This window comes from Narcine bancroftii, chromosome 2 (genome assembly GCF_036971445.1).
Source record: "Narcine bancroftii isolate sNarBan1 chromosome 2, sNarBan1.hap1, whole genome shotgun sequence".
In the NCBI taxonomy this organism is placed as follows: domain Eukaryota; kingdom Metazoa; phylum Chordata; class Chondrichthyes; order Torpediniformes; family Narcinidae; genus Narcine; species Narcine bancroftii.
Window position 1 is genome coordinate 227,281,064 of NC_091470.1, and position 22,768 is coordinate 227,303,831.

Below are 22,768 nucleotides of genomic sequence, written 5' to 3' on the forward strand. Positions count from 1 at the left end.
TTCTCAGGAACTGAGGTATGGGAAATGAAATTACCTTCCTTTCTTCCCCAAATGTGGTCCTGAAACAGGACCACTGTGTCTCTGCATTTCTTACATTTCACACCTGATAAAGACATAGGCAAACTAAGAAAAATCAAAGAACATAACAATAACATTGTGAATCAAGTCTTTCTGTGAAATCGCAAAGTAAGAGGTTTTTCTCCAGGAACACAAGTCCAGTCTGAGTTCGTATCAGGGTCCTGAGGCGCCTCTACAGGTCCCTTAAATCTGGATGCGTGCGTCCACCCCTTCTCTCTTGTTCGTGCTGCAGCCTCTGTAGTTAAGAGAACTTGGTATGGACCTTCCCACTGGGGCTGGAGTTTTTCAGTTTTCCAGGTCTTGATGAGAATCCAGTCTCCTGGTTCCACTTTGTGTAAAGAAAAGTCTAAAGGCGGTGTTTGTGCCAATAGTCCTCTCTTTCGTAAATCTGCAAGAGAGCGTGACAGTGCCTGTAAATAGTTCCTAACAAATATATCCCCTTCCCCCATGGTGGGACACCCCTCAACTGTACTCCAGAAGGGAAGCCCAAACATCATTTCATAAGGGGACAACCCTACATCTTTTCGTGGGGCAGTACGAATTCTCAATAAAGCCAGGGGCAGACACTTTATCCAAGGCATTTTAGTTTCCACCATTAATTTTGTCAATTGCATTTTTAGGGTTCCATTCATACGTTCAACCCTCCCTGAGTTTTGTGGATGCCAAGGGGTATGTAATTTCCAAGAGACCTGTAATGCATTACAAATCAATTGCTGGATTTTTGAAGAAAAATGTGGACCCCTGTCTGAGTCGATAGAATCCATTATACCATATCTGGGGATTATCTGCTCTAGGAGGAGGTGAGCTACTGTAGAGGCTGTAGTATTTACTGTTGGGAAGGCTTCCACCCATCGGGTAAAGTGATCTATTATCACCAACAGATATTTCCATCTTTGGACTTGAGGTAACTCTGTGAAGTCGATCTGGATACGTTGAAAAGGGCGTATGGCTAATGGTTGACCTCCCATGGTCCCTGTCCTCATTACCTTCTTATTAATTTTTGTGCATAGGTGACAATTCTGCACCTCCTGTTGGGCCAAGGTGTAGATTCCCTTACACACATATCCTCGAAGCACTGTGTCACATAAGGCTTGGGTGCCCCAGTGGCTCTGATGATGCAGGTGTTTTAAAATATTGCGAGTTATTTCTTTATTTAGAACCATTCTTCCATCTGGTGTCTTCCATGTTCCATCAGGCAGCTGGCTTGCGCCCAGCTGAGCCATGTCCTTTTCTTCCTTAGCAGTGAAAATGGGAGCCTTCTTTATGCCTTGCCTTATTGGGATTAAGGTCAGCAAACGGACTTCTTGTTGCATGGCTGCCCTTTTGGCTTCTTCATCAGCCAGTCTGTTTCCAATTGCTGTCGGGGTATCTCCCCTCTGATGGCTTGGTATGTAGACCACTGCTATTTCCTGGGGTAATGTCAAGGCTTCTAAAGTCAGAGTAATCATCTGTTCGTGTGCCAATTCCTTTCCTCTTGATGTAATTAGACCACGCTCCTTCCAGATCTTACCAAAGGTATGCACTACCCCGTATGCGTATTTGGAATCAGTGTAAATCGTTCCAATTTTCTTTGCCAGTATTCTGAGGGCTCTCTGCAAGGCATATAGTTCACAGGATTGTGCTGACCAGCTTCCGGGTAGTCTCGTGGATTCTACTACTTTCCAAGTATTTCCTTCTATTATAGCATACCCACTTCTTCTCATTCCGTCAACACATCTGGCGGAGCCGTCAATGTAGAATTCATATCCTTCTCCCAGTGGAGTATCGCAAAGGTCTTCTCGGGTCTTGGTCTGAAGATCTGTCAACTCGACACAGTCGTGCTCCACCTCTCTCTCTGTTTCACTGCCGTATAAAAACTGAGCTGGGTTGCAGCTATTAATCTTTGCAAACTGTAGATCTTCTCCGACCATTAAAATGGTTTCATACTTTAATATGCGAGAATCAGTCAGCCATCGATGGGCAGTTTGTGTTAATAAAACACTCACAGAATGGGAGGTGCACACAGTCATCTTTCCTCCAAAAGTAAGTTTACGTGCTTCCTCTACCAACAGAGCAGCAGCCGCTACTCCCTGGATACACGTCGGCCATCCGCGAGACACTGGGTCCATCATTTTGGAAAGGAAAGCCACTGGGTGTCGCTGACCGCCTTTTTCCTGTGTTAAAACTCCCACAGCTGTTCCTTGGTTATGAGTGACAAATAGCTGGAAGGGCTGTTTTAAAGAGGGCAGAGTGAGTACTGGGGCTCGTGTCAGGCGATGCTTCAAGTCCTCAAACCATCCCTCCTCCTCCTGGGTCCATTTCAATGGATATTCATTTTCATTTGTCAGTTTTTCATATATAAACTTCACCAAAGCTGAGTAGTCCTCTATCCATAACCTACAGTAACCTAAGAGTCCCAGGAATTGTCTTATTTCCTTCTTATTACGGGGTAACGGCATTCTAGTGATTCCCGCAATCCGTTCAGGGGTAATCCGTTTCTGTCCTTTACTTATCTGGTGTCCCAGATATACCACAGTTCTCTCAATGAACTGTAACTTGTTCCTGGACACCCGTAGACCCTTTTTCCCCAGATAATTCAAGAGTCTAATTGTATCTCCCCTCATTTCTTGTTCCTTGGGTCCTGATAATAGTAAATCGTCCACATACTGCATTAGTTGGGAATCATCAGATTGTGGATAGTCCACCAGGATTTGTTCTAGCATTTGTCCAAACAGGTTCGGAGATTCAGTGAACCCTTGGGGCAATACAGTCCACCGAAGCTGTCTCCGTCTACCTGTCCATGGATTTTCCCATTCAAACGCAAACATATCTCTACTTTCCTCTTCTAATGGACACGTCCAGAAGGCATCCTTCAAGTCGATAACATTAAACCACTCATGGTCTGGGGGAATCCGACTCATAATAGTATAGGGATTAGGCACCACTGGGTGGCGGGTCTGAACAATAGCATTCAAACTTCTTAGATCCTGAACTAGGCGATAGGATCCATCTGACTTTTTCACTGGGAGTATAGGGGTGTTATAAGGTGACATGCATTCTTCTAATAGTCCGTCTCGTATTAGAGTCTCAATTACCGGCTGTAGCCCTTTTCTCCCTTCCAAAGAAATAGGATACTGAAGTTTCCTTACCGGCTGATGACCTGGTATTAATGTGACATGTAAAGGTGGGATGTCCAGACCTCCTCGATTTCCCTCCTTATACCAGACTCTCTCGTCAATCTGCCGTTCATCCTCTTCCTTTAAAGCACAGAGGTGGACTCGCACTTCTCCGTCCACAGGGAGAGCACCCAAACCTAGGAGAGCCTGTAAGTCCCTTCCTAGGAGGTTAAATCCAGCCGACGGTAACAACAAGAGGTCTTGTACCCCTTCTCTTTCTTCCAGTTTCACTGTTACTTGGGGAATTATTGATACCATTCTGGGAGCCCCTTCTATCCCAGAAATTGTCAAATTACTTTTTACAGGCTCAGTTCCGATTGGCATAGTTATTACACTACTTCGTTCCGCTCCTGTGTCCACCATAAACACCACCTCTTCTCCCTTGGGACCAATTTTTAGTTTTACCAGGGGTTCCCTCTTATACTTGGTCCCTAACATTTGGAACCCCTGACCCCCCTAATCTTCTTCCATAAGTTCGAGGGCACGCAATTCCCTCTTGTATCGGGGGCATTCCCTCTTAAAGTGTCCTTCCTCATTGCAGTAATAGCACTTAACGAACCTCCGGGGTCTTCCCTCTCTTGGATATCTTGGATTGTTTAGAGGAAGGTTTTGTTTTCTTTCCCCTCTGGATTCGGCATTCATCTGTCGGATAGTCTGTACCATAACCTTTGTCGCCCTCTTTTGATCTTCTTCTTCTCTCTGCACATATACTTTTTGCGCCTTTTTTAACAGGTCACTTAGGGGTTTTTCGCTCCAGTCCTCCTCCTTTTCTAGTTTCTTTCTAATGTCCTGCCATGATTTGGAAACAAATTCAATTCGAATAAGCTGTTCACCCGTTGGTGTACTAGGGTCCACGCCCGCATACTGTTGGACATTCTTTCTCACCCTCTCCAAAAAATCAGTAGGGGACTCATCTTTCCCCTGGTGGTTCCCAAATGCCTTGGTGAAATTGTGACCCTTTGGCACAGCCTCCCGTATCCCTTTAATTGTCCACTCTCTATATTGTCTCATACTTGCCAATCCCTCGGGTGTTCGTTCGTCCCACCTGGGTTCATTTAAGGGATATTTTTGTTCATGGGGTCTGGGGTCCCCAGGTTGTTCATATTCCCACATGAGGAGGGCAGCCCGTCGAATCATCTGCCTCTCCTGGGGTGAGAATAATGTTCCCATTATTGCCTGCATCTCTTCCCACGTATATGTGTTTGGTCCCAGGAATTGGTCGAGCTGTTCAGCCAGTCCTATAGGATCTTCCAATAACTTTTTCATTTCTTTCTTAAATCCCCGCACCTCTGTACTAGTTAGGGGAACATTCACATATCCCGTTCCCCCTCCCGGTCCTCCCATAGGAACTTCCCTCAGGGGATTTAGGCTTATTGAAAACTTTGATGGTCCTGGACCAGTCTGGGATCTTGTCCAGGGTCGGTTTACCGGTGGAAGTTTAGGGTCCGACTCCCTTAATTCATCCTTTTTTTCCCGGCCCCTTTCGGGGCAATCAGATTCATCACCTTTCCCCTCCAGTAATGAGCTTTCCTCAGGCGCAGTAGGCACCGGGGGAATATAAGGAGGGGGAAGGTTGTCCAGAGGTTCCCATTTCTTTTCTCCCGCTACCCTCAATTTAAAACATTTTGTTAAGGATCCTGGCCAGGGAACCCAACAAAATGCATATGCTGACTCTTCTTGATTCACCTTTGGTCTCGAATTTACATATATGTTTAATGCTTGTCTAACCCAATCCTCATCAGATCCAAATTTCGGCCACCAGACCGAGGAACCTTTAATAGGTTGTTTCGACCAAAGGAGACAATATTGGACCATCTTTTTCTTGTTTTTGTCTCGATATCTTTTACTATCCCAATTTTCAAACATTCTCCCCAAAGGGCTGTCAAGGGGAACTCCCAGGAATTGTCCTGAATTTTCAGACGAGCCCTTAGATTTTGATCCTCCCATTTTCCCACCTAGATCTGTTTATCGTTGCTGAGGACCCTCTCGTTCTGGACCCTACTCCCTTCTTCTCAGACGCCTCGTCGGAGGTACTGTCCCTCCTTCGGTTACCGCTGAGGTTTCCCTGGGGTTGACCCCTCTCTTCTCGGCACTTCGTCGGAGGTGCTGTCCCTCCTTCGGTTACCGCCGAGGTTTCCCTGGGGTCTATCCTAGAGTCCCACGACAGGGTCCTCACGCCACGACAAAAGCTCTATACCTGATCTATTACGTTAGGTTTTTTTATCCAAACAGGTGTATCCCGTTACACCTGTTACCCAATCCCCACACCACAATCGTAAGTCGTCACTTACCGGTGTCTTCCCGGGGATTGAACCGTCACCCTTCTCCTCTCCGTCTTGTCGTGTCACCTTGTCCGGATACCACTCGCTCAAGCCGCCCGAAGCGACGAGCAAGGGACTAGGAGCCGCTGAACTCAGCGGGGTGCACCGCCTCCGATGTCCCTCTTCTCGCCTCCCCTCACGGCCGGAGTGTAGATCCCGGACGAGCCCCCATTTGTCAGAAATAAAACTTCTCACACATGAGTCTCTTTAAAACTGATGACACGACAAGCTTTATTTACAAGTCTGCAGAGTTGGACTCAACTGGCTTCTCACCAGTTAAGCCCAATACATACAGTGCATTGATTTTTATACCCTTATTGTTTGCCCTTCCCCTTCTTATTAATACTGTTTTAATTGGTTAGTATTGCAAAAGCATTCTAAGTATAACTGCATTTTTAATTATCACGTTCGTTACGTACGCTGTGAACTCTACATACACTAAATTCTGTTTCTCACCCTTCTTATCAATCTTTTGTCTCCTGCATGTCTCTCACTATGACCATGAAAAGATAGGTTTAAAAAAACATATCCAGCTGAACCTTTTGTCCTTGGCTGCTAGTAAGCTCCCTGTCCGTTCTGGCTTCCCTTTTTATGATTAATCATCACATTTTAACTTAAGTCATTTTAACCTAAATTCTCTATATAACAGTTAATGTTGGAGATCAGGGAGAAAGTGCCAGGTCGATCTGAGGTACAACTAGAAGATTGGTTTTGGTCTATCTTTATGGATCATATCCAATTGAAGCTGAAGCTAACACAATTGACCCAGCAGAACAACAATGCCTGTGTGAAATTGGAGAAATACTGACATGAAATTGATGCAAAGGACAAATTTAGCTATAAAAACATATAAAACAACAAAACCATTTACCATTGCAAGATGTTTTTCAGTATTATTATCAAAATTCATTCTTATGGAGCCTATAAGATGGATGACTTATGATTATTTATTTTTTTGACATTCTAAGACTGGTTTTAGTGCTTTAAATGTATTTTTTTTATTAGCTTTCTTGTATTCAAGTAATCATGGGCCACCTTTTTGTATTGATTGTATTTCTCTAGCATACTGAGATGTAAAAGGTAAAAATTTATTGGCAGACAAAATGATTGTCTTGTATTCATTCCAGCCATGAGCAGAAAATCAATTAACTCCCTCATGTACCAAGGAACGACCAAAAAGTTTAACCTTCCAATTGAACACCTGGATTACAGCTACATAGAGCAATGCACCAATGTGAAATATCTGGAAAAAATTTTGATAGTGTTAAGGTAAACATTCACGAGAAGTTTCCTATTTTGAAGTATGTTGTTCAGCATTACCATAAAACACTTCAAAGAAATGAAAAAAAATGTTGACTTTATTTGAATATCCAAATGTATTTTCTGTAAATTTATAAAGATGGATGTTATTAAGAAAACTTCCTTTAGTACTTTATACTCTATCCAAAAATATATTTGTTCCAAACTAATGTACATTATTTTGTGTCACAGAAAAATATTTGTAATGCTCATGAATTGAATTTAGGACTCAATATTGTGAAGTCAGAAAACTGCAAATGCTGAAAATCAGAAATAAAAACATAAAATGCTGTAAACACTTGCAGGTCTGACAGAATATGTGGAAAGAGGAACAGAGTTAATGTTTCCATCAAATAGCCAGTATTTTTTTCTCATCCTATGTAATACCTCCTGAGTTTTCTTGATTTTCGTTGGAGTGATAGAAACATACTCCATGGTGTAATATGCTGCTAAATCTAACCAAAATCTTTTGTGATCTAGTGTATCGTTAGTAAACAAAATGGATTGCCTTTTGGCCAAGCTTTCGCCCACTCACTCAATCTATGTATATCCTGTTGTGGAATCTAAATATCCTCACTGGTCTGTCAACTGAACTGCTGATTCAAGCCTCAAGGTTCCTTTATTGTCATGTAATAAAGACAATACAATATCATACAGGTAGATTTGTCATTGGCAGAAATTCCCTGAAGCGCCTCTGACAGTTGGAGAAAGAGAACCAAAAGAAAGTCCCCGAGTATCCATGGATTCACCTCCAGTGCTCCCGCAGTCTCTGCAGCTACACAGGGTTCAGTCCAAACTCTCAGCAACACAAGCTCCCAATCCGAACCTCCGACTTGCTCAGGAAACTTTAACTCACATCACAGTTCCAATACCTGGTATTCCTTCAGCAGTCTCAAGCCAGTCTCCAGCTGTCCACTGCCTGGTGTGAATCCATCAACCACAATCACCAACAGCCTGCAGGGGTTCCTCATCTTGGGTCCCCAATAGCCTATGTGTTCTTCAGCAGCAGAACCTCTCACTATTCCTTCACCATGCCATGGGTTGTCTCCTCTGCTTCTCTTCAAATGGTGGGGGGGGGGGGGGTTCTCCCTGTTTTATGATGCCCTGTGCCAGTCCTCTGCTTCCCCAGAGTCTGCAACCCCTCAAGGCTGCTGCCATTCGTAGGAGCCACCATCTCGAGTGCAGACCCTGTGGTTGCAAAATTTTAAAACTGTTGTTGGCTCCATTAACAGGCTGTTTAAAGCCTGTGTGGAGCTGATGGCAATTGGACTGGGCAGCTGGCCCCCGCGGAAGTGCTATGTCTCTGCTCCCCGCTCTCCACAGGTCCACATCAATAGCAGCTTCGGCAGTGGCACCATTTTCCACTTCAAGGAAATTGTCCTTCTTAGAGACCATTGTGATGTTTAGTGTAGAAATTGTAATAAAATTGTGACATATGTATTAATTTTTAGCCATACTATTTTCATCTCAATTATTTATCTGTTGTTTTTTTTCCTGCCTTTGTCTCTTCTGCATTAATGCAATTTTGCAGTCAAGACCTAAGTTTCTTAGTCCCTTTATGTATGTTGTTCAAGGTCAGGTGAGGAGGGAGCTTATCCTGATCTCACAGCATTTTGTGAAAAAAAAGTTCAAGAGTTGGACCCCAGAAGTCGCGCTCTTCGTAAAAATAATTTATTGGCCACTGCTGCAGACTTCACTAAAGAAGAATGGAAAGAAATTACCAGCGATTTTAAGGTATCTCTCTTTAAATAAATAACATATTAATAATTAATTGAGTTTAAATGGAACTAAAGACATTTATTCTTTCTGGGAATTTACTATGATCACATACTGAGAAAAAGCACTTGGTTTATGTAGTTGCTTTTGAGAACTCTTTCTAATGTAGTAAATGAGATTTTAAAATACAATTAAAGTCAGCATTTGAATTGTCTGTTATTGAATTCCGTCTTTTTGGCAAAAGGAATTATTTATTATTGATAGAAGAACAAGATATTGATTACATATTGAAACCTGTGATGCTGCAAAACAACAAATTTTGTGACATGTTCATGACAATAAATTCTATTTCTAGTAAATTTCTTACCTAATGAAAGGTGAATTCCTTACCTAATGAAGGGCGAATTCCTAACGAAGGGCTCAGACCTGAAACATTTTTTACCTTTAATTCTTTGGATGCTGTGTTACCTGCTGAGTTTCTCCAGCACATTTGCATTTTTACCTTTGCTATATAAAGGGCATTGTTTGACCTGCTGAGTTTCTCCAGCATTGAGGGAACAGTTGGCGGGAGCTAGAAGCCATTGTAGAGAAACCATCCCCAAACCAGAGGTGAAAAATGATATTAATAAGCAAAAAAGAAACAAAACAAAAATGATACAAGGAAAAGTTATTTTTCAACACTAAGTGGTTAGTATCTTGAATATACTGCTGTTGGAGTAGCAGAGTGTGTTACAGAAGTAAATTATACTTGTATTGGGATATTTGACAGGGATCTAAATAATTATTTGAAATAAATAGATTTACAGGGAGATGATATTTCAATATGGAAATCCCAGAAATATAGGTTGCAACAGGGAAAGAGGCCATGGCCCTTTGTGTCTGTGTTAAAGTGGAACTTGACAACAATCTTGCTTTCAATTTCGATAAGATTCCACCTGCATTGAATTTGCCCATCGTTATTGAATGAAGATCTACCGGGACCAATGCCTGAAGAGGGCACACAAAATCAGTGAACCGGTGCGGACTCGAAAGGCCAACATGGCCTGTTTCTGCTCCGTAAATGGTTATATGGTTAGGGCTTTGGCAAATACTAGAGCGCATCGGATGTCCCCCAAAGTTCCTCAACATGATTATCCAACTGCACGAAAACCAACAAGGTCGGGTCAGATACAGCAATGAGCTCTCTGAATCCTTCTCCATTAACAATGGCGTGAAGCAAGGCTGTGTTCTCGCACCAACCCTCTTTTCAATCTTCTTCAGCATGATGCTGAACCTAGCCATGAAAGACCCCAACAACGAAGACGCTGTTTACATCCGGTACCGCACGGATGGCAGTCTCTTCAATCTGAGGCGCCTGAAAGCTCACACCAAGACACAAGAGAAACTTGTCCGTGAACTACTCTTTGCAGACGATGCCGCTTTAGTTGCCCATTCAGAGCCAGCTCTTCAGCGCTTGACGTCCTGCTTTGCGGAAACTGCCAAAATGTTTGGCCTGGAAGTCAGCCTGAAGAAAACTGAGGTCCTCCATCAGCCAGCTCCCCACCATGACTACCAGCCCCCCCCACATCTCCATCGGGCACACAAAACTCAAAACGGTCAACCAGTTTACCTATCTCGGCTGTACCATTTCATCAGATGCAAGGATCGACAATGAGATAGACAACAGACTCGCCAAGGCAAATAGCGCCTTTGGAAGACTACACCAAAGAGTCTGGAAAAACAACCAACTGAAAAACCTCACAAAGATAAGCGTATACAGAGCCGTTGTCATACCCACACTCCTGTTCGGCTCCGAATCATGGGTCCTCTACCGGCACCACCTACGGCTTCCACCAGCATTGTCTCCGCTCCATCCTCAACATCCATTGGAGCGCTTTCATCCCTAACGTCGAAGTACTCGAGATGGCAGAGGTCGACAGCATCGAGTCCACGCTGCTGAAGATCCAGCTGCGCTGGATGGGTCACGTCTCCAGAATGGAGGACCATCGCCTTCCCAAGATCGTGTTATATGGCGAGCTCTCCACTGGCCACCGTGACAGAGGTGCACCAAAGAAAAGGTACAAGGACTGCCTAAAGAAATCTCTTGGTGCCTGCCACATTGACCACCGCCAGTGGGCTGATAACGCCTCAAACCGTGCATCTTGGCGCCTCACAGTTTGGCGGGCAGCAACCTCCTTTGAAGAAGACCGCAGAGCCCACCTCACTGACAAAAGGCAAAGGAGGAAAAACCCAACACCCAACCCCAACCAACCAATTTTCCCCTGCAACCGCTGCAACCGTGTCTGCCTGTCCCGCATCGGACTTGTCAGCCACAAACGAGCCTGCAGCTGACGTGGACTTTTTACCCCCTCCATAAATTTTCGTCCGCGAAGCCAAGCCAAAGAAGAGAAGAAAAGAAAGATATGGTTAATGATTTACTGTTCCATTGAACTGCCACAAACCCAGTGGACTAAATACCTCCTCCTTTTTGAAAACCTTTCTCTGATCATATCATTTCCATATAACATTACCTTATGTGATGTTACAGTTCTAGTTTGCAGAAAGTATTTAATGTAAATGACCAATGGAATGATGAATAGTGCAACTACAAAGTCTTTAATCATTAATCAGCTCAGGAATTTTACCGTAGCAAAATTATTGTAACCTCTCTTCCTCCAAGATATGAATTTTTTTATGTACTCCCTCTTTTGGCTAGAATTGGACAGATCAAATGAAGAAAAATGAAAATGAAGAAAAATACAGAAAAGCAGTGTCTGGAGGTTTCATTTCAGAAAACCACATACCTGTTCGTGGGATTAAAGCTTCACTTCATTCCCACCAGGTAGAAATGAAGTTTTAATAAATGTATTCTAATCTTTATTCACATTTTTTCCTTTGGAAGGCTGGACCCCAGATTTTTTTTTCATTTGGCCTCTGTTCATGTAGATATCACTTTGTATTCAATAAGCATGTCAATATTAGATTTCTTAATATTCATACATAATTACAGTATAGGCATTTGAATCTTAAAAGTGTAAACAATGTCGTTTTTCTTTCCCCTTGGCAACCAAGGAGAACACTGATCAAGTCCTAAAAGTAAATTGCGTAACTGATGACAATAACAGTGAATGATTTGTTGTCCCTGTATAGAAGACTAGGCAGTCATTGTCAATGGGGGTCTGTCCAGGGCCACAGCACATTTAAGGAGGGGTGGCTACAGGCTGAAATCATAAAATATTGGTTCTGTTTTTTATGTAGTCAGTAGGAGGAAAGTGCAGAAGAAACCAACTAAATTGACTGCTTCACAGGGAAAGTGAGGGGGGGGCATAAACTTTGAGTAGAGTTCTCAGGGGGCCATAGCCAAAACAAGGATGAGAATGGCTGAACTAAAGTATAGTCTAGAAGTTCTATAATCCTACAAATTCACAGATAGAGTAAGTGATGACATCTTAGCACCAAGGATCTATGTAGGCTCAGTCAGTTGTTTTGAGTAGGCCAATTCATTTGAATGTCTGATACCAGAATTCTGAAACTGTTCAAAGTTCAAAACAGACTCTGTCGTTGACCCTCTGACTCAGGAGGTAATTACCAAATGGACAAAGAAAACAATTCAAGAATGTGCTCAACATCCTTCTTGAAAAACTAAATCTCCACTAACTTTTGGGAACCTGGATGTGAACTGCTCAAAATGGAGAAGGAGGATTTAGGATGACATTAGGAGAACACAGAAGTCCAGTGTAAAGGGCACAAGGAGCACAAAACTACATCCCATCCCATCAGGCACTGTTTGCCCCTTTTCTGAAAGAATCTTCTGTTCCTAGTCACCTCAGGTCCCATAGACCTGGAGTGGAAGCAGGGCACAATAATGTGAAAGTAAATTTTGTTTCACTAACCATCTGTTATCACATATCTATAATACCGCCTCCAGAAAGTCAAAGGTCCCATGGCACTTCGTAGAGTATCAGTATCCTCGAGGGAAACTATCATTACTCCCACCCCCATTTCTTCCAAGAGGCATGCATAAAAATCCATGTATTCAAGCATTGATTTCTTTGGTTGGAAGGTCCTAAATATGATAATGAGCATGTGTTGCAGTTGAACATATGAAACGGGTATTTTTTAATATATGATAATTATATTGTTTATTATACAGAATGGCTTTGGTGAAAAGAAACCGACAAAGAAAAGACCTACTCCCAGAGATTACGAAGAATGGGACAAGTACGTTATTTATTGTTTAATGTTGGATATCGGGCAATGACAGCAAAATACTATTGAGCTTAGTATAATTTATAGGATAATAGTAATTATCTTATTTATCTTCCTTCTGAAAATTTAATTTCAGTGGAACTATAATTGTTCAGCTCCCTCAGGACCTTGGTAGTTCAAAACTAGCAGGTTTCCATCACTATTGGATAGTGCTCCTATTAATATATCAAAGCAGAATTAATTAACCTTTTTGCTCAGAAATTAAATAGTGATGCAATCAATTTTCCAGTGAACCAGGTGAATTTAAGGGAAGTGCAGGAAACTGTTTATGAGGGCAATGGGAATGGAGCCCCTATGAGTTTAAAGGTACCATGGAACAGACACCCATTGGGATTTCTGACCATTGAGATGGCAGATTATCAGTTTTACAGTATCCACGGTTTTCCCCTTATTCACAGGCATGTTTCTTCTTAAAAGAACTCCAAAAAAGAATTCTCTTTCATAAAACTAGTCAACCTGATCACCTTGAATGTCTATAGTGGCTGCTGTAATGTCTTTTAATAATTAGTTCCTATCATTTTCACTGCGACATATGTTAACTGCAACAAATATTAATCGATCTTGCATATAATTTCCATTTTTCTACCCTTTTTTTTTGAAATTTCCACCCCCCCCCCCCCCCCCCACCCCACCAATCGTATGGATTGGTAACCTTGAAACATGGGCTTTTGGAAAATTAAAACTGATCCATCATTCTTTCTCATTTATCTAACCATTTGCTTTAAGATCCCATGATGAAGTACATTGAAAACTGAGGATTCCAGTATCACATATGTTGGGACTAATGTTTCTGACTTTCCAAAATCCAACTTGCATCTATTTTGGGGATTTTGCTTCTAACCTCAAAACTAATTCCCCAGAATTCCCCAGAATTGCTCCCAAAAGAAACAAGCTTATTTTGTTAACATTGCTTTAAATATTTTCAAAAGCTTGCACTGTTTTCTGGACAGTTTTGTTTCATACTCTAATTTTTTTCTTCCTGATTTAATTTTTTTTATTCTCAATTTTTGTTGTTTATTATATTTTATACAATCTTCCAACCTGCTTCCTTCCTTTGCACAATTGTCTGCTTTTTAACTTGGATGCAACCTTTAACTCTCTATCCCCATGACTGTGTGGTTAGCCTCAATTCAAATGCCATCTACAAATTTACTGATGACACCATGATTGTTGGCAGAATCACAAACGGCAATGAGAAAGTGTACAGGAGTGAGATAGATTAGCAACAACAACAAGAGCCTTGCACTCAACAGTAGAAAAACTAAGGAATTGATTATGGACTTCAGAAGGGGAAAATCAGGAGAACACAAAGCAGTCCCCCTTGAGGGGTCAGCAGAGGAAAGGGTTAAGAACTTTAAATTCCTGGGTGTCAACATCTCTGAAGATCTATCCTGTGATCTTCATGTCAATGTGATCATGAAAAAGGCTTGCCAGCAGATATATTTCATTAGGGGTTTGGGGAGATTTTGTATGTCACCAAAGACTCTCGCAAATTTCTACAGATGTACCGTGGAGACCATTCTGACTGGTTGCATCACTGTGTGGTTTGGAGGTGCCAATGCACAGGACTGGAAAAGGCTACAGAGGGTTGTGAACTCAACCTGTGCCATCATGGGAATTAGTTTTCACTCCATTAAGGCCATCGTTAAGAAGTGGTGTCTCAAGAAAGCAGCCTATTATTATCAAGGGTTCTCACTGCCCAGGCCATGCCTTCCTTCTCACTGCTACCATCGTGAAGGAGGGAGAGGAGCCTAAAGATGCACATCCAACCTCACAAAAACAGATTCTTCCCCTCCACCATCAGATTTCTGAATGGACACTACCTCACTTAGTGTCAATCAATAGATACTACCTCACATTTTTAACACTATTTATTTGAAATATTGTACTTATAGAACCATAATTTACAGCAATTTTGCACCTGTAATAGACAATGCTACTGCTGCAAAACAATAAATTTTGACACTTGTTCATTACCATAAACCTGATTCTTTACTCAATGGAATGTATTTATTATTTGTACATGTATATTTTCATATGATTAGTCTCTTTCAATATTTTTATTAGTTTCATCGTGTAAATGTTACATAGGTACAGGAGAATAAAAAAGAATTTTAACAAATCTAAAAAAAAATACAGATGGTATTATAACCCTACCCTACAGAGGCCATTGGCTTAACACAGACAGACCACAACTGATAATAAAAAATAAGGTAACCAATGGCATAATAAACCAGAAAATAGTTAATCTTACACATTTTGAAAATCATTTAAAAAAGAACCCCATAAAGAATCAAAATTAAGATTAATATCAGTAGTGAACATCTAATTTTTTCCAAAGTCAGACATACCATCATATCAGACAACCACTGAGTACGAGTGGGAGGGGCAGCATCTTTCCATCTCATCAATATGACCTTTCTAGTGATGAGGGAAGCAAGAGCAACAAATAGGATTGTGAGGCATTCAACATCAAACCTGTTGGCCCACTTATTCCAAAAAGAGCAAGAAAAGGATTTGGAGTAAAATTAATATTAAGAATTAAAGACAAGGAATGAAATACCCCTTCCCAAAAAATTGAAAAGAGAGGGACATAACCAGTTTACATTTGTCACATTTAGAAAGGAGATTAGAATGAAATTTAGCCAATTGGACTTTGGAATAGTGGGCCTGGTGGTGTATGACTTTAAACTGTATTAATGAATGAGAGGATGAATGTTACTCAGTTCAAAATAGAATTCCATTTAGTTTCAGAAAATAGCTGTTGAAACTCCTGTTCCCATTATCCCTAAAATTTAGAAGTAATTCATAAAGGCCAGATATCACCCCTTTATATTTAGGTTTAAAATTATAAGTTATCCCTATCACATTAGGTTCCAGGTCTTCAGGGAACTTGAAAATTAAAGAATTCAAAAAGCTCCTAACCCATAAATAACAAAAGAAGTGGTGTCTAGGTATTGTAAATTTGGTGAATAATTGTTCAAAGGAGACAAGATTTCATATGATTAGTCTCAAAAATGTTATTTATCTAAATGTTGATTCCAGATTTGATGTGGAAAAAGAATGTGCTAAAATTGATGAAGGCAAGCAAGAACTTGTATCGAAAACTATCTTCAATGATTCAGTTTCTGGAATAGAGAAGGAAATTGACACAACAGGTAATTATTGTTCATTCAGAAAACAGTCAGAAGAAATCATGGGCTTGTATTGCATAATTACTTAGTTAAATGTTGTGTGTTTGTTTTTGCCCCTCATCTTTATAAATGTGTGAGAAACAATAAAACTAGAAACTAAGACCAAGAAGGGTGCAAAGGATTGTTGAAGTGAAAGAGCACCAGAACTCTCCAGAAAGTTTTTTTTTGTTATAACATTTGCCATAAGAATCTTATAAAAGCCAGAAAGGCATAGCTCAAAATTCATAAAATAAAGATTACGATGTTAATCCTATTCTTAATGTGTGATTTTATTGCCATGATCACTTCACTCCAGCCAACTTCATGTTGTTATAATTTACTTCCTCAGGCATGACTGACCAAGAGAAAGTGCTTTTAGCTGATCGAGAAAAAGACAAGGGCAATGAGGCTTTCCGAGCTGGAGACCATAAAGAGGCGTTGCTTTACTACACCAGGTACCTTCACATGTGCTTAATTTTTAAGATGATTTAAAAATGTGTTTATACCATGCATCTCTCTCATGAATGTTTCCAACAACATTTACATGCAATAGCATACATTGAAATGAATTGGCTCTCCTACAAACAACATGTTTGTGTACAAAAGGATAATAAACACAACTGGAATGTTTTTTTGACAACCCTCACAGACAAATGCATTTAATTTAACAGAAACAAATTGTGGTGAAATTAAACATATATGCCAAAACAAAGGAGCTGATTGTTGACTTCAGAAAGGGAAAACCAGAGGTGTATAATCCAGTGATCACTGGGGAATCAGAGTGGAGAGGGTGAGCAAATAAAGTTCTTGGGAGTCACTATCTCGGAGGGTCTTTCCTGGACCCAACATGCTAATGGCATCATGAAGAAAGCACGTCAGTGCCTCTACTTCCTCAGGAGTTTGTAGAGGTTTAGTGTCACTTCGAAACCCCTGGAAAATTTCTGCTGATGTGTTGTGGAAAGTGTGCTGACTAGCTGCATCACAGTCTGGTATGTTGATACCAATACTCCAGTGCAAAAAATAGTGGACATAGCCCAGGACATCACAGACAAAACCCACCTGACCATCGAAAACATCGACAGAGAAGGCTACAATCGGAGAGCAGAAGCAATAATCAGGGATTCCACACCACCCAGCACATGCTCTGTTCTCGCTGCTCCCCCCCCCTCCACCCATCAGACTGCTTAACAATAAACTCAATCAGGGATTCATTTAAGGACTCTTACTTTTGCATTTTCTTAATTTTTTTTCCTCTCTGTATTCCACAGTCAGTTTGTTTATAATTCTTTATTTATTTAAATGTAGTTTGTGTACAGACTTTTTCTTGCATGACCAATAAGTGGTAATTCTGCTTCGCCTGCAGGACAAAGAATCTCACAGTTGGATGTGATGTCATGTATGTCCTCTGACAATAAATCGGAAATGCAATTGTTTCATGTTTTTTTTCCTTCAAAAATGTGCCCTCTAAACAAAAGGAATGATCTTTATAAGATTTAAAATCCCAATTGCATATAGTTACAGCTTGAATAAAAGGTGGGAACTAGTTTACACCTAAAAGTTGTTGTAGACCTTAATGAAGTGCTGTTTCGCATTGGGTTGATAGGTTTCCATGGACAACATTTAATGTAAAGGGAAGAAATATAAAATTCATCTTGCTGTTTGAATTTACCATGAGTTTCATGGTACTTTTCTTTGGGATAGCTTTTCAAAGTGTTTGGCATGAAATTGCTCAGTATTCTCAGAACTTTGCAGGAATAAAAAGAAAAAGATTTTTGTTTACTGAGAAAGCTGATAGGAAGTAGTGAAAGATGTAATTGAATCAAAGGAAAGGGCTGTTAATGTTGACAAAAGGAGAGTAAGGCTGAGGATTAAGAAATGTTTAGAATTCAGCAAACAGTATCAAAAAATTAATAAGGAATGGAAAAGTGGAGTGCAACAGTAATATAACAAGAAATATAAAGACAGATGAGAAACATTTCAACTGTTGTGTAAAAAGAAAGATATTGTATCAGGTCACACAGCATCCATGGAAAGCAATAGCCACTTGATATTTTGGACCGGAACACTTCATCAGGAATGCCAAAAAAAAAGGTAAATGCGCAAGAAGGTGGGGAGGAAGGGGACAGAATCTGAAATGTTGGCGTCCACGGTTTGGCAGTGGATATTTTGGCATTCACTCGCATTTGGCAACTGACATGGCATTTAATTTTTAATTAAATATACCAATGTAAAATTATTAATTTATTATTTTAATTAAATATAATGGAATAGCATCTCCGCATTCCCATCTCCCTGTGGTGTCATCTCTGCACTTCTCATCTCCCTGCTGTGACATCTCCGCACTCCCATCTCCCTGCGGTGACATCTCCGCACTCCCATCTCCCTGCGGTGACATCTCCATACTTCCCATCTCCCCGCGGTGACATCTCTGCACTTCCCTCGCCCACGGTGACATCTCTGCACTTCCCTCGCCCGCGGAGACATCTCCACACTTCCCTCGCCCGCGGTGACATCTCCACACTTCCCTCGCCCGCGGTGACATTTCCGCACTTCCCTCGCCCGCGGTGACATCTCCACAATTCCCTCGCCCACGGTGACATCTCCACACTTCCCTTGCCCGCGGTGACATCTCCACACTTCCCTCGCCCGCGGTGACATCTCCGCACTTCCCTCACCCGCGGTGACATCTCTGCACTTCCCTCGCCCGCGGTGACATTTCCGCACTCCCATCTCCCCGCGGTGACATCTCTGCACTTCCCTCACGCGCGGTGTCATCTCCGCACTCCCCTCGCCTGCAGTTTCATCTCCGCACTCCCATCTCCCCGCGGTGACATCTCCTCACTTCCCTCGCCCGCGGTATCATCTCCGCACTCTCTTCGCCCACTGTGACATCCCCGCACTCCTTTCAGCCCGCGGTAAAATCCATCTAATTTAGCACCAAAATGTCCAGTGTCAAAATGTGGGCGGCAAAATGTCTAGTGCCAAAATGTCCTAGACCCAGAAGGGGAAGCGATAGGAGCACAGAATTACAGCTGATAGACTGGTATGGGTGCGAGGGGGAAGAAGAGAAAGAAGCTGATGAGGGAGGTGGCAAAGGGCTGAGAAAGCGATGTCGGCCAAACCCAGGCAAATGGGATTAGCTCAGGGAGCTACTTTGGTAGACGTGGATAAGTTGGGCCAAAGGACCCATTTCTCAAGTTCATGTTTATTTAACATCTGACTATATGAGTGCAACCTGACGAAACAGCATTCTCTGGTCCTCGGTGCAAAATCATGGAAACACAACCAGGCATACCATATATGTGCAGGACAAATATACATATACTGTATATGAAATAAATATTGTTTAATATATAGTAGAGGCTCTGATGGTTGGTGTGAGCAATTCCTTTTGGTTGTTCAACATCCTCACTGCTTGTGGGAAGAAGCTGTTCCTCAGCCTGGTGATGCTGGCTCTGATACTCCTGTATCTCTTTCCTGACAGGAGTAGCTGAAAGATGCTATGTGCGGGGGGTGGTAGGGGTCCTCAATTATTTTGCGCATCCTCTTCAGACAACTATCCTGGTAGATCATGTCGATAGGGGGAAGGGAGACCCCAGTTATCCTCTCTGCCACTCATATGGTCCTGTGAATTGACCACTAATCAATTTTTCTACAGCAACACTGTGATGCAGCTGGCCAGGTCCCTCTTGATAGAGCTCCTGAAGAAGATTGACATGATTTTGGCTGGTACCTTGTCCACTTCAGTCTTCTCAGGAAATGCAGTCACTGTTATGCCTTTCTGTGTTTTTTGAACACCTGGTCTCTATTTTTAAATGGTGAGAAACTAAAAAGACCTGAGGGGCCTGGGTGCAGTGGTACATAAATCGCTAAAAATTAATATGCATCTGTGCCAAGATTTTAGCTTTGCAAACAATTTTAATTTGAGAGCATTGGAGTATTGTTTTAAAGATTTCCTACTACAATGTGCTCTGTTGAAAATATAACTAGGTAATTGATCCCCTCTCTCAGGAAGAATGTACTAGTGACAAGGAGAGTACAACATAGGTTCACTGGATTGATTCTAGGGAGGTAAGGTTTGCCTTTTGAGGAGAGATTAACTATACTGTGGGTATTAACCTTTGAGTTTAGAAGAATGAGGAGTGATCTCATTGAAATTCCTATGGGGCTTGAGAGGCTAATGCAGAGATGATTGACTGAAAAGTCAACAATTGGGAGTCAAAGTTTCAAAATAAGGGATCCACCACTATGGACTGAGATTATGAAGAAATTTCTTCAACAAGTGAATCATTGTAATGGTTGTAGAAGGCTCAAGACAGTGATGGATAAATTTATGGCTATTAATAGAATTGTTGGATGAGGAGGGGTTAGTGTAGGAAAATGGTGCGAGGGTAAAAGAGCATCCATGAACTTATTGAATGACAAAGGAGGCTGAATGGCTGATTCCTCGTTCTCATATTCCCATGTTCTAAGAATAAGGATTTTCCCTCCCAAGGGTGTCTGTTTTCAGACAGGAAGATAAGACTTGATTCCATCAAGTGATTTTAGAACCATGCATCAGTAACAAAGAGAGAAATAGGTTGAGGGCCACTTCCCCCGTGTCCATGAATATCACATCTGCAAACAGCTAACACCACCTTCCAATTGGGTTTCCTCCTCAGCTGAAGTCACATAAGTCGATATATGTGTCGGCTCTAGCCCCTAGGTGTTTAAAAATGAGCACGTCAGCACCTTCACTCTGTCTACTGCAGTAGCGGGATGTTCCAGTGGCAGTCCATTTCAATTCTCCATCCCATTCCCATGTCAACATGACTGCCCATGGTCTCATGCCGTGCCAAACTGAGACCACTCTTCCCCTCCATTCTTTCCCCTTTCTTTCCCCAGCCTTTAATTCAGACACCTGTCTTTTTCACATACCTTGAGGAAGGGATCAGGACTGAAACATTGCATATATATTGTTACCTCCTATGGGCACTGGAAGACCTGCTGAGTTCCTCCAACATTTCTGTGTTTCTACTATAATTACAGTGTCTGCAGAATTTCGTGTTTTACCACGTCGTGATATGCTCCTTTTTGAGGATACCCCAAGTCCGGTCCTGGCTGTGAACTGTGGGCAGTGCTAGAGGTCCAATTGAGAGGAGGGTTCTGTAAAGGAGTTCAGTCTTGGCACGCACCTGGACAAATCATCGTGCATCACCTAATTTAACATACATTCAAATCCATATATAACCCTGGTTTCCTGCCTAAACCCAGAACCCCTCTGAAGCCTACTTGTGAATCATACCCATGTTGAAAGCAAATAAAAACATTTGTTCTCCCTCCAGTCGTGTGAGACTTTTTATCTTCACTACAATTTTATTAGCTTTCAAAAAAAAAGATGGAGGTGTTACTCAAGCCCAGTATGCTGCTAATAGGCCCCCAGTCCCCCGACACGGCTGAGGAGTTCGCATATTGGCTAGACTGCTTCTAGGCCTACCTGAACGCGACCAGGGATGTCTTCCATACAGACGAATTCCGGAGGTCGGCGCTCATCTCCAGGGTAGGAACGAAGGGGTACACAGTTGTCAGAGACTGCCAGACATACAATCCCACCATCGAGGTGTTGAAGACTTGCTACATGAAGGCCCCGAATGAGGTCCCAGCAAGGCACCGGCTCACTTTACGTCACCAACGGCCCAGAGAGTCGATCGACGACTACCTGCTGGATGCGGACACTTGCTAAGAAGTGCAGGTATGAAGCGGCTTCAGACTTCGAGAAGACTAGCAGATCCTGGACACCCTGGTCGCAGGAGTCTGCTCGAGGCATGTGAGGCAGCGTCTACTTGAGTTGGGAAAGAAGGACCTTGCTAGTCACGTTGAGCTGGCCAAATCACTGGAACAGGCCAGGCTTGAAAACAATTATCTCTAAGCCAGTGAACTTGCACTCTCAGGTGAGCACCTCCAAGGACCGGCTGCTCCCGCTATGCCTGCCCCTGCTCTAACGGCTGCCGCTTCTCGCACCAGGGGGTGCTTTTTCTCTGGAAAAGGTCAGCATCTCTGAGCCCGTTGTCCCACTAAAGACTCAGCGTGCTCCAACTGTGGAAAGAAGGGACATTGGGCGAAGGTCTGCCACATGAAGGGAGGTCCAGGGAAGTCCACTGCCTGCACCGCTCCTAGATCCGATTCCAGCCCCAAACCGTTTGCCCCAAAATCACCCAAGATCACATGCTGTACAACCCGCTGCCTTCAGAAATGGCATGAAAAGGCTCGGTGGCTATCTTGCCACGGCCCAAATTCAAATTCGATGCCATCATCAGAGGAGGAAGGAGGGCGGCCATCTTGCCGCATCACGAGGACGGTGCTATCGTACCTGCACAGGCTGACTCAAGACATAGGGGGCCACTTGAGCAAGGAACAAGGGGTCTCCGGCGAACTGGCATCACTAATCCTCGATCAGAACGGACCTCACCAGCTCAGTAACTCTATGGTAATGGTAAAAGTAAACAGACATTCTACCAAGTGCCTAACTGACATGGGCTCCATGGAAAGCTCTTTAGACTTACGGACTGTATGAAAGTATAACTTAAAAATGTATCCTGCTAATTATTGAATCTTCCTCACGTCTCAGTTCCATTCAGCGCATGTATGAAAACATTGTACAGTTCATTTATCGTTCGAAGGGGGGGAATTTTGTCTGTATATTTTGGATGAATTGTGTGCTCCAGTATTGTTGGGTCTGGACTTCCTGTGTCGCCTTAAAAGCGTGACCTTGGAGTTTTCTGGTCCCCTGTCCCCGGTA

The 22,768-nt window shown here is 42.4% G+C and overlaps 1 protein-coding gene across 3 annotated transcripts in view; it reads left to right on the top strand.

Annotated features, from left to right (window-relative positions):
- Positions 1 to 22,768, top strand: part of LOC138755112 (sperm-associated antigen 1-like) — a 115,078-nt gene that overhangs the window by 16,260 nt on the left and 76,050 nt on the right. Inside the window, exons 2-8 of one of the 3 annotated variants that reach the window (XM_069920425.1) lie at positions 699 to 878; positions 6,682 to 6,823; positions 8,428 to 8,587; positions 11,265 to 11,390; positions 12,702 to 12,769; positions 15,863 to 15,975; positions 16,340 to 16,445. In XM_069920425.1, the coding sequence (XP_069776526.1) occupies positions 6,684 to 6,823; positions 8,428 to 8,587; positions 11,265 to 11,390; positions 12,702 to 12,769; positions 15,863 to 15,975; positions 16,340 to 16,445 (713 nt within the window). In that variant the 5' untranslated portion in view covers positions 699 to 878; positions 6,682 to 6,683. The remainder of the gene's footprint in view (positions 1 to 698; positions 879 to 6,681; positions 6,824 to 8,427; positions 8,588 to 11,264; positions 11,391 to 12,701; positions 12,770 to 15,862; positions 15,976 to 16,339; positions 16,446 to 22,768) is intronic. The other 2 variants (XM_069920424.1, XM_069920426.1) reach the window with 2 other exon arrangements.